Genomic DNA, 13,402 nt, shown 5'->3' with positions numbered 1-13,402 from the left:
GCCTGAAGTCAAACCTTACAATTTAGAATTAAAAGTAGGATCAGCTGTGATTTTGCTGCGCGAGATTAATCAACCTCGACTCTGCAATTGAACGAGAAAAACGAAAAACTATTCAAAAGCTAATGAATAATAAAAAACTCATACAGAAGTAAAAACTTCAAATTGTATTCTGGTATAAAATTGTTTATTAAAACTATCTAAAAAGTCATCCAAATGGATTGCAAAACATTTTCGTTCGAATTCAGAACATCTTCAGTGCATTCTGCAGAGTAGTGTGAAACTATCACACTATTTAAAGTGGTATCCCCGTAATATATGGTTTACATATTATATATAAGTAACATATGTTGACTACAAGTCGATGTTGTTAGATATAATAGAATACATGCCTAAAGGGCAACATGGTTCCCTGCTCGAAAATGCTAGGTACTTGCCAGTGCAATTGGCATAGACCAACTCCGAGTTTAACCCAGTCATAACAGCAAGAATTCTCCAACATCTAGTGAAAATTCAGGACTGGACAAGAAACTGGAGAATTAAATCAATGAAGTAAAATCAGTGCAGGTTACATTTACCAAATTCAGAGGTACAGTGCCACCTGTTACAGTAAATGGACAAGATCTGCCTCAATCTGACAGCGTTAAGTATTTAGGGATGCACTTGGACAAAGGACTGACCTGGAGAAAGCACATTTTTAACAAAAGAAAACAACTTGGCTTGAAACTCAGCAAATGCTACTGGCTATTGGGAAGACAGTCAAAACTTAGTTTAAAAAACAAATTATTGGTATATAAAGTAGCCTTAAAACCAATATGGACATATGGTATACAACTATGGGGTACGGCTGCAAACTCAAACATAGAGATATTGGAACGCTTCCAGTCTAAAGTACTATGGACCGTAACAAATGCTCCTTGGTTTATACCAAACAGAGAAATCCGAGACGGTCTCCAAGTAGTCACAGTTAAGGAGATAGTGAGTGAATACAGCAGCCGCTATTTGGTAAAATTAGAAAACCACCCAAATAATCTTGCACTGAACCTGCTAGATAATGCTTAGTGAGCAGACTCGAAGACTGAAGAGGCACAAACCATTGGAGCTACCATATAGGTTCTAAGCAGCAGTGAAGTGAAGTGTAGTGCCGTGCAGTGCAGTGAAGTACTTACCCTTACAGGGCACAGTTCAATAATTTAAGAGACTAGTGGAGTCTTTGTTATCACTGGATAACAAATCCAAATTTTATACATACACCGCCCTGAACAAACAACAAACATGCTTATAATTTTTATGTATTGATTGCATGTAGTAAATATACTATAATAAAAAAATTTCAATAAATATATAACCGTCTCTTACATTCCATATAAAATGGCTCCACTGTCAGCTGTCGCACAACGCAACGGTCAAAACAGTATGTTTACTAAAAGCGGGTACGCGCATTGCAAAATCGCAATATATATTTCTCTTGCTTACACTCGAAACAACTTTCTAGCGCTGTTTTATGAATGTGCTTGCATAGGAAACTGTGTGGTAATCTGATTAAAAATGATCACCAAATTACTTGTATCACCAATATACCTTTCTTTACCCTATACATCATAGGACCCTAATGCCTGGTTGCACCAACAGAACTTAAGCTTCAGCTTAGCCCAGCTCAACTGATACTTTAAGGCTTTAGATTTATATTTAAACTTAAGGCACGTCTTAAGTTTAAGATCTGTTGGTGCAACCAAGCATTATGCCTGGTTCCACCAACAGGTCTTAAGCTTAAGACGTGCCTTAAGCTCAGCTTACGAAGCATACGCGTTGCACCATTGAGTCTTACTCTGCTACTCATTTTCAGCTTGCCACAATGAGTTAAGACCTAAACCTTATGGTGCAACGGAAGTGAGACTAAAGGTTTCTACATATTATTATCATGCACTCATTGTTTCCGGGACGTACCGTTATTATTTATTAAGCGCAACAGGCCTTGTAGGCCTAGGGCTAAAATGTTTACATTTCTGATTACATAAGTAATATAATAAATAACTTAATATACCTTACATAACTTATAAAACTTATAAATTTTATTTAATTACACTTCAGTCTTTTAATACACTCCTTCACCACCTCCCTCCATCTCCTTCTGTCCAATGCTAATTCTTTCCATCTCTCAATGTTACTTTTCTTCAAGTCTTCATACACACTGTCCTTCCATCTTTTCCTTGGCCTGCCTTTCCTCCTCTTTTTATTGGTCTTCGTGAGAGTATCATTTTTGGAATTCGTTTACTTCCCATTCTCTCGATGGGCCCCAAGTATCGTATTCTCTGTGCTTTGATCGTCGTCGTGATCGTTGGCTCTTGATATAGTTCTTCCAATTCTTTATTTGTTCTTCTTCTCCACTGACCTTCTATTTTCACACCTCCATATATTGCTCTTTGCATTTTTCTCTCCCATCTTTCTAAAAGGTCTGTTTCTGACTTTTTGAGCACCCATGTTTCGCATGCGTATGTTACTGTAGGTCTGATAACAGTCTTATAAATTCTTATTTTTGTTTTTCTTGATACGTATTTGGATGCCAATAATGTGCGTAACGCTCCATATTTTTTATTTCCTTTAGCTATTCTTGCCTTTATCTCCCTTTCTTCATGACCATTTTCATCTATTTTGGCTCCCAGGTAAATAATTTCTTTGGCTCTTTTGAACGAGTATGTTTTTTTCCATCTATTTGTACCATGATGTTATTCTCTTTTTCTTTTTGGATCTCTCCCATTATCATATACTTTGTCTTTTTTCATTTATTTTAAGTCCGAATTTTTTGGCTTCTGTTATTATGTTTTTCATTAACTTTTGTAGTTCTTTTTTGCTTGTTGCTAATAGCGTCAGATCATCTGCAAATGCTATGCATTGGTGGCCGTTTTTAAATATCGTTTCTTGCATGTCTATTCTGCTTTTCCGGATTATTCCTTCCAATGTTAGATTGAATACCGTTGTTGATAGTGGGTCTCCTCGTCGTAATCCTTCCTTGGTTTCAAACTTTTTAGATGTATACCATTTCCAAGCTATTTCGTTTTTTGTGTTTTCCATCGTCATCTTTACCATCCTGACAATTTTACTTGGTATCCCCAATTCTTTCATCAGTTCGTACATCTGCTGTCTGTTTACTGTGTCGTAAGCCTACTTAAAGTCTATGAACAAAGCATATAGTACTGTCTTATGTTCGTAACAGGTAGTCTGTATTTCTTTTAAGGCAAATATTTGGTCAGTCGTTGATATGTTGTTTCTAAAACCTGCCTGGTATTCTCCCAGTATTTTTTCCGAATATTGACTTAGCCTTTTTCTTATACTTTGTGCTAAGATTTTGTAAACTATTTCTAATAGTGCGATGCCTCTGAAGTTTTCGCATAGCATTCTATCACCTTTTTTATGTATAGGGCATATCCTTGCTATGGTCCACTCTTCTGGCATTTTTTCTACTTCCCATATTCTTTTTATCAGGTCATATATCTCTTTCTGTAGTCTTTTCCCTCCTGATTTTATCATTTGGGCCGATATTTCTGTTATTCCTGGGCTTTTGTTATTTTTCAAGCTCTTTATTTCGTTCTTTATTTCTTGTTCTGTGGGTATTTGTATTGCTATCTGATCATCTTCAATTTCATGGTTTGTTTCCTTTTGTACTTCGCTCTTATTTAGCAGTTCTGTGAAATAGTTTTGCCAGTTTCCCATTATCTTTTCCGGCTCATTTAGCAACATCCCTTTATCATCTCTCATATATGGGTTGTTTTTTGACATCCTCTTTCCATTTTTTTTGCTTCGTGGTAGAATGATCTTATTTCTTGTTTTTGAAATTTTTCTTCTATTTCTTTCAGTTTGTTCTCGTTGTATTTTCTCTTTTTGCTTCTAAATTTTCTTTTCATGATTTTTTTCAAAACGCACTTAGCGTAGTCTTCGAAAAACCTGATTTTACAAAGAAGTGTCTGATGCGATACGTTCCGGACAATGTGAGTTGTTCATATTTAAATTCATTAAAATCTATATTTTTTTGGAAACTAAACGCTACGTGCCGGAAACGATGCGTGCATGATAATATGTAGAAACCTTTAAAGCGGCTCTATCTATAAGCTGAGCTGGGCTAATCTGAAGCTTAAGATTTGTTGGTGCAACCAGGCATAAGTGTAATAATTAATAAACACGTGATATTAAATTTATAGAAAATATATACTAGGATAAAAGAGCACACATAAAAATAAACAACCTGAGATTATTATAATGGAGCATGAGTTAATGATGTATTCTTTTCCCCCTCACGGCACTACAGAAATAAACATATGAAGTGGTCGTAAAATGGAATCCCATTTAATAATTGACGATATGCGGATGATACGATTGTTATGACGCTTTTGTAGTTTTTGGATCCATAACTTTAAACACTGGGTTATCGATTTCAAAATACTTGCTTAGCGTCTTGCTTGAACCACGCAGTAAAAGATAATAATGGAAAAAATCTTACCTACGAATCGTCCAGTAACAACAATTTCTCCACCAGCGTACAAAATAGGAAATCCTGTGTTTGTAACTTCACTAGCATCGTCGTTGTATTTGAAATGGACATTTGATAGAAGTGGAGAGGATATTTGTCTGTAGAATTGTTGCAGTTGGATGGCGGCATCTGCTGATTCGTATATTTGTCTTGAGAATGCTTTGTTTTTCAAAGAGAGTTTTCTTAAGAAATTTTCGTCGGCAGATTCTCCAAAAGCTAGAGTGTACAGTGGAGTTTTGATGTTTTCGTTTAACTTAGTGACCTAAGGACGGAAGTGAGTATTATGGTTCAGACAAATACAGCTTAATTAATATATAATATAGATATTTAAAAAAAAACATACATAAAAAGTGGGAATTACAACTTACACAGGGTGTTAGTAAATACTTATTTACTTTATTACTATGAAAAACTTTAAGGGGTTATTCTACATGAAAAAATAATGATAGTTTGCTTTATAAACATATGTCCACAAATGCTTCTTTTCCAAGTTTCGGGGTGTTGAATTTTTTTTTTATTGCTCTAAAACCTTTTAAGCTATGAAAATTAAATTTGGTGGGTTTCAAGAGGTAGTTATTGCGCATTTTTGGCAAACAAATAACAATTTTATATTTATCATTGGCGCGCCTACGGGTAAAGGTCTGAATTTTTTTAAAGAAAAAAATAGTACGCCACTGAGATATTTCAAATTAAAAATTATTTTTGTATTCCACGTTTAATTTGTGATAAAGAATCTTTCTTGTCTTTTTTCATATGGTGCACCGTTTTTATGCAAAAAAATAAAATACCTTAACGTTTGCAAAGTATTTGAAATAAGTTTCTATGCATAATATGCCATCTACCTCGGAATCTATGTATATGGAATCGATATGGAATCTACCTCGAATAATTTGTAAGCATTGAGATGTTTTATTTTTTTGTATAAAAACGGCTCCGCATATGAAAAAACAGACAAAAATGAATTTTTGTCGTAAATTGAACGAGGAATTAAAAAATGACGATAAAATTCATGAATGAATTTTAATTTGACGTCTCTCAGTGGCGTACTATTTTTTCTTTAAAAAATTAAGACCTGTACGGGCGCCAATGGTGAATATAAAATTATTCTGTCACCTTTAAAGGAGGTAATTTTGAACATTTGTTGTAGCTTTGCACCTAGTTAAAATCTTTTTAGTAATATTTTCTGTTATTGTTCTACTTTGGTATTATTATACTGGAGAGTTCTTGATAATGTATTAAGAAATGAAAAATACGCTCGAAGATGTTTTATTTTTTCGCATGAAAACGGTGCACCATAGGAAAACAATACAAGAAATGTTTTTTTTAATAAATTAAACGTAGAATACAAATGGTATGCCACTGAGATACCATTTTTTTCTTTAAAAAAATTCAGACCATTACCTGTAGGCGCGCCAATGATGAATATAAAATTGTTATTTGTTTGCCAAAAAATGCGCAATAACCTCGTGAAACTTACCAAATGTAATTTTCATACCTCAACCGGTCTTAGAGTAATAAAAAAATTGGCAGTTTGAAATAAAAATTTCAACACCCTGTATCACGGAAACAAAGCATTTGCGGATATATTTACTTTTTCGTACTTCCGGGCCTAAAGTGACAACTTCACTCCCTTGTGACAGGTACTAAAGTGTCACATTTAATCCCTCCGGGATTAAATATTGACGAAACTCCCGGAACGATTAAATCACAAACAAACGAATTTAAGGGATATTTTATTGAAAAATATAATTAATTAGAATGGTAATTAACGTTAATATTCAAATTAATATTGTGACAGTTCGTCATATTGACCAGTCTTTCCTGGGTTAATGCAGCAGGTAACTGACGAGTAACAGATAGGTCCTTTTCATATTGAACTGGTGTTTGTTTCGAAGATCCTGCGGAAACAGGAAGCGAGAATGAGGACTGTGGCATAACTATAGTGGACGAATCGGCGACTTGACCAAATATTTTATCTGAAATTTTTTGTTTATTTTTAATAGACGATTCAATATATCCCTCGGCCACGTTGGAGGATTTCCATCCTCCATGTCTCTTCAGCACGTCTATTGTTGCTCCCGAATCAGCTAACAAAGACGCAGATGTGCGTCTAAAACAATGTCCCGTATAAGACGTCGCATTTTCTAATTTCAAGAAAGCTGCTATTTGCCGTGGAATTGTACCAAACATGTTTTTTCCTACTACTCGCGTAGTACATTCTTTGTTGATGTATTGAACAAAAAATTTTGAATGAGTTGTCCCTGTCTTTCGCAATGCCACATATTTCCGAAATATCGCCACAAAACTGATGGCACTGTTTTCTGAATTTTTGATCACAAAATTTCGGTCAATTTTATTTTTGGTGTTTCTAATCGCAATTAGGAAGGAATCGCCCAAATCTCTCACATCGTCGATTTCTAAATCAACCAACTCTTTTCCACGACAAGCTCCCGCAACGCCCAAAATAAGTGCAACCTACAAAAAAATTGATTTCTTAAAATTTCTGAATATAAACAAATTTCCAAATTTACCTTAAGCATTAAATATTTATCATCCGGAGCCTCCCGTAAGAACTGATCTACCTGCTCAGACGTGAGAATTCTTGACTTCTTTGGCTTAAATCCCTCATTTCTTCTCTTCAAAAAAGCTAATAATTTTGGAAATTTACTTATATCAATATCTTCTCTAATGTTAATAACCGATTTCAGCATTGAGTAATGTGCCCAGAGAGTTGAGGCACAAACCGCTTTTGATTTATCATCGAAGTAGACTAACAGCGCATTTTCAGTAGGTTGTCTCACATTTTTTAAGCGGCACCACTTTTTAAAAGCATCGTACTGCTGCTCGTATAGTTTTCTAGATTTCGGTGGTAACAATTCTTCACCTACTTCGGCTGCTCTTTTATCAATATCAGATACACCTTCTTCACTCATGATACCAATAATTATCAATAACAATGTTTCTTTACAATGACACTAGTAATGACAATGTTTCTAAATTATAACTGTCACAACGCAATGTTACTATGGTAACTTATTTTAAAGACAGTTTATTAAATGAGTTGAAGAGAGAAAAAACTGATTGAAATTATTGAAATAATTAATAAAATCATACCGGAAGTACGAAAAGTATCGTATATACCTTGCGACTGAAGTACATTTAATCCTTCAGGTAAATTATGGCCCTCCCTGCGGTCGGGCCATAAACTTTACCTTCAGGATTAAATGTACTACTTCAGTCCCGCGGTATATAATGTACTATTATAGAGCAAACTGCCATTATTTTTTTATGTAGAATTATCCCTTAAAGTTTTTCATACTTATTTACATGTATATCACATCTATTCTAATATTTTTACTTACCACATCAATGATTTCAATTGTAGAATGTAAACCTATGTTGGGCTGTCCGTCAGTTAGGAATATTATAAGAGGTTGTCTATGATCGTTGCTTTCTTTAGTTCTTTCTATTTCAGATTTTACAAGATACAGGCCAGCATCCAATCCACCAATCATGTGAGTGCCACCTCCAGCTTGCATGTTTTCGACAAGTTTCTTAGCTTTCTCAATTGCTTCCTTTGTTGCTGACACTGGTCCTGGTAAGTTAAGTTTCTAAATAAGAAAACATGTTTTTTTAAATTAATTGAAAACAACAATAACAGATGTTTTATGGCTAATTTAAAATTTATGTACACCAATAATATCATCAACTTTAAGGTGTTTAAAATATTGAAATGGTTGCTGATGTGAGCACATAATATTATTTAATAAGTAATAAGTAATAGGTAATAAGTCTACTACTCACAGTCTTGTTAGATTTTATTTATTTAAAATGTAGATGAAAAATTTGGGCGACCGGCTTCGGTGTTTAACATTTACACCATCATCAGGCCTCTAAGAAGCTAAAATAGTTACAATTTGTATTAGTCAGAATAAAGTGTATATGACGATACAAATATACAAATAAACAGACACCTATTAGAGGTGCAGTACAAAGGACTTTGACAATATTAGCGGGTGTAATGCTAATTATTAATATCACGATAAGCAGGTTATAATTTAGGTTTTAAATAAATATATAAATAAATAAAGTGTTTACCAGTTCCCATGTAACGTTAAGGTTATGAGTTGTTATTAAAATGTAGTAGTGGTCAAAGTTTTAGTGGGATAAGGTATAAATAAACTAAGACTGAATACTTACATATCAGTATAGCATTGGCGAATTAGCACTCTCCCTTCAGACATCATTTTTTATTAAAGAATTTTTGTGACGTTAACGAGATAACTAAAAATTGTACACACAAAAAGAAGTATATGAGTGTATAATATTTTTTTTTCTTTTTGTGTGTACAATTTCTAGTTATCTCGTTAATGTCACAAAAATTCTTTAATAAAAAAAAATAATGTCTGAAGGGAGAGGGCTAATTCGCTAAATGCTATACTGATATGTAAGTATTCACTCTTAGTTTATTTATACCTTATCCCACTAAAACTTTGTCCACTACATTTTAATAACAACTCATAACCTTAACATTAGTTGGGAACTGGTAAACACTGTATTTATTTATATATTTATTTAAACCCTAAATTATAACATGCTTATCGTGATATTAATCACTGGCGAAACGTCCATATAACCGCTGTTGTAACCATTGGTAACAGTTAAGAATCTTGCAAATAAAAATATTTTTAAAAATAAAAATGTATACCATTTTTATTCATTCAGTTGCGGTGCGAAACCAAAACTGTCTTAATTTTTACTCAGATCAGAGAGTGCAGCCAGCACTCTTATCGACGATTTCACCTCTTGTTAGAGGTTCATCAGAGACTGCATAGGCTGCTTTTCTCTGGCCCAGGTAAAAATCTTCGACATATCCATCTCCCACCGCAACTGACGAGATGGTAGTAGGTGCCTAGCGGCATCTGCTAAATAAAAGACTAAGTTTTTCAACCTAATAAAAATATTTGTAAATTAAATATTTTTAAAAGATTTTTAATTGAAAAACTTTATTGGCCCATTTCCTGGTGACAACCTCCAAGGCTTCTACAATATGCAAGCCAAATGGATGCTGCAGTGAAGACTAAAGGGAAGGAATTCTACACTATGCAATTCATAACCCCGGTCTGCAGCGTGGTAAAGTTCCAACGGAAAATGGACCTAGTTACTCTATAGGAGTAATACTAATATAAAAATAAAAATGTATACCATTTTTATTCATTCAGTTGCGGTGCGAAACCAAAACTGTCTTAATTTTTACTCAGATCAGAGAGTGCAGCCAGCACCCTTATCGACGTTTTCACCTCTTGTTAGAGGTTCATCAGAGACTGCATAGGCTGCTTTTCTCTGGCCCAGGTAAAAATCTTCGACATATTCATCTCCCACCGCAACTGACGAGATGGTAGTAGGTGCCTAGCGGCATCTGCTAAATAAAAGACTAAGTTTTTCAACCTAATAAAAATATTTGTAAATTAAATATTTTTAAAAGATTTTTAATTGAAAAACTATTGAAAAACTTATATTAGTATTACTCCTATAGAGTAACTAGGTCCATTTTTCGTTGGAACTTTACCACGCTGCAGACGGGGGTTGTGAATTGCATAGTGTAGAATTCCTTCCCTTTAGTCTTCACTGCAGCATCCATTTGGCTTGCATATTGTAGAAGCCTTGGAGGTTGTCACCAGGAAATGGGCCAATAAAGTTTTTCAATTAAAAATCTTTTAAAAATATTTAACTTACAAATATTTTTATTAGGTTGAAAAACTTAGTCTTTTATTTAGCAGATGCCGCTAGGCACCTACTACCATCTCGTCAGTTGCGGTGGGAGATGGATATGTCGAAGATTTTTACCTGGGCCAGAGAAAAGCAGCCTATGCAGTCTCTGATGAACCTCTAACAAGAGGTGAAATCGTCGATAAGGGTGCTGGCTACACTCTCTGATCTGAGTAAAAATTAAGACAGTTTTGGTTTCGCACCGCAACTGAATGAATAAAAATGGTATACATTTTTATTTTTATATTAGTATTACTCCTATAGAGTAACTAGGTCCATTTTCCGTTGGAACTTTACCACGCTGCAGACGGGGGTTGTGAATTGCATAGTGTAGAATTCCTTCCCTTTAGTCTTCACTGCAGCATCCATTTGGCTTGCATATTGTAGAAGCCTTGGAGGTTGTCACCAGGAAATGGGCCAATAAAGTTTTTCAATTAAAAATCTTTTAAAAATATTTAATTTACAAATATTTTTATTAGGTTGAAAAACTTAGTCTTTTATTTAGCAGATGCCGCTAGGCACCTACTACCATCTCGTCAGTTGCGGTGGGAGATGGATATGTCGAAGATTTTTACCTGGGCCAGAGAAAAGCAGCCTATGCAGTCTCTGATGAACCTCTAACAAGAGGTGAAATCGTCGATAAGGGTGCTGGCTGAACTCTCTGATCTGAGTAAAAATTAAGACAGTTTTGGTTTCGTACCGCAACTGAATGAATAAAAATGGTATACATTTTTATTTTTATATTAGTATTACTCCTATAGAGTCACTAGGTCCATTTTCCGTTGGAACTTTACCACGCTGCAGACGGGGGTTGTGAATTGCATAGTGTAGAATTCCTTCCCTTTAGTCTTCACTGCAGCATCCATTTGGCTTGCATATTGTAGAAGCCTTGAAGGTTGTCACCTGGAAATGGGCCAATAAAGTTTTTCAATTAAAAATCTTTTAAAAATATTTAATTTACCAATATTTTTATTAGGTTGAAAAACTTAGTCTTTTAAAAATATTTTTATAACTACTGTGAAATAATTCCATTTAATTTTTTTTTACAATAGAAATATGAGTGTTAATTAATAGTAAATTCAGTAAAATGCCAACTAGACGCACGAAAATATTGACGAGTTTATAAGACTCGGTTGCAGGTTATTTTGTTACCACTTTTATTTTTGGTAACGAAATCGGTCGGACGGGCGGAAACGGCTCGTGTCTGAAAATTTTAAAAGGCGAAGGCGTGGGTGCGCTATGGTGCTGTGGACTGTGGATAATAGAACTCTTGTTACCACTTCTTGAAATGGTTACAATGGTTACTTACCTATTCAGTGTGCGTGCAATTTAACATGGATGAGTATCGTTGACGATTTTTTTTAAATTGATGACACTATGATTATTCAACTTAAAAATAGGTTTTCTAATGTAAAGCATCTTGACTGTTTGGCAATATATTAGGAGTTTGAGAATTTTAAAAATAACAGCCTTTCATCAATTTGTAAAGCTATATGGACAAAACTTGTCACAGTAAAGTTAATAACAGAATTGACAGTTCTTTTTAATGATCCAGATTATATTGATAACTTGATAATGCATTTCAGGAAGATCTTAAATTGGCCAACCTATTTTAAACAGTTCCGGCTACAAGTGCATCCGTTGACAGTAGTTTTTCAGCAATGAGGCGGATTAAAACCTGCCAAAGAAATACCCAATTGCAAGATTGAATGTCCTCATTTTCTTTAATTTTCATTGAGAAACGCTTTTTAAATGGATTAATGATAAAATCCTCTTTATACAATTCTGTTATTAACATTTTTGCAAATAAACAAAAACTTATATTTTGGAGGTTCAAAATAATTTTTTTAAATAAGATTTTTTACATCTGGTTTTGGTAACAATTTAGAAAAAGTCACGCGTCGCCACTGATATTAATAATTAGAAATACACTTGCTAATATTGTCAAAGTCCTTTGTACTGTAGCTCTAATAGGTGTCTGTTTATTTGTATATTTGTATCGTCATATACACCTTATTCTGACTAATACAAATTGTCACTATTTTAGCTTCTTAGGGGCCTGATGATGGTGTAAATGTTAAACACCGAAACCGGTCGCCCAAATTTTACATCTACATTTTAAATAAATAAAATCTAACAAGACTGTGAGTAGTAGACTTATTACCTACCCTACATAAATTAAGGTGTTTGATTTATTTTAATGTTATGATTATTTAGAAATGTGTATTTATGTTTTTTTTTTAGCTGGAATAAAGGTACACAAATGGAGTTCCCATTAACAACATTAGATATAGATATGGCATGACGCTGTCATTTTAGATGACATTGTCATCTTGGGGCCTAAAATATTGGGTATCTTTAGAGGCTGGTGACCAGAATAGCGGAGTTTGAGCAGGAATACGGTCTAACAATGAACGTCAAGAAGACAAAGTTTATGAAAATATCGAAAACTTTAAGAAATAACGAGAATCTCTTCATAAACAGATCCAATGTCGAACGAGTCAACCAATATGCATATTTTGGAACAATGGTCAACTCCACAGGTGCATAATTACTTTCAGGAAATCAAAATCAGAATAGAAAAGGCTAAAGCAAATTTTAACAAAATGAGAAAAGTGCTCTGCACAAGAGATTTAAAGTTAGAGCTAAGAGTTAGGTTGGTCGGGTGCTACGTTTTCTCGATTTTGTTTTATGGAATCGAAGCTTTGACCTCGAATGCGACATCAATGAAAAAACTAGAAACATTCGAGCTGTGGCTGTGAGTGTACAGAAGAATTCTGAACTTATCCTGGACACAACACGTCACAAACAAAAAGGGTCTGAGAAAGATGAATAAAAAAATCGAAATCGAAATAAACCATCAAAACAGAGACATAACTTGCTCCAATTGATTATGCAGGGAAAAATTCAAGAAAAAAGAAGCATAGTGAGACGTACACTATCGTGGCTGCGCAAGCTGAGAAAATGATATGGATGTACCACGATAGACAGGGGCGTGCGGTCCATGGAAGTAAGGGAAGCATTGCTTCCCTTGGTTTCCGTAGGTAATAGGTAATAAGAAAAGACAAACGTAATTTACTCTCTTTTTGTCATACAGTAAATAACAAAGCA

The 13,402-nt window shown here is 34.3% G+C and overlaps 1 protein-coding gene across 1 annotated transcript in view; it reads right to left on the bottom strand.

The window, feature by feature from the left end:
- The window catches only part of LOC114328537 (inter-alpha-trypsin inhibitor heavy chain H3), a 90,632-nt gene that overhangs the window by 28,643 nt on the left and 48,587 nt on the right, over positions 1–13,402 (bottom strand). Inside the window, exons 7-8 of the mRNA XM_050653668.1 lie at positions 7,885–8,133; positions 4,493–4,784 (exon numbers count right to left, since the gene is read on the bottom strand). Coding sequence (XP_050509625.1) covers positions 4,493–4,784; positions 7,885–8,133 — 541 coding nt within the window. The remainder of the gene's footprint in view (positions 1–4,492; positions 4,785–7,884; positions 8,134–13,402) is intronic.

Source organism: Diabrotica virgifera, chromosome 6 (assembly GCF_917563875.1).
Source record: "Diabrotica virgifera virgifera chromosome 6, PGI_DIABVI_V3a".
Lineage (NCBI taxonomy): Eukaryota > Metazoa > Arthropoda > Insecta > Coleoptera > Chrysomelidae > Diabrotica > Diabrotica virgifera.
This window is presented reverse-complemented; position numbering and strand designations above follow the sequence as displayed.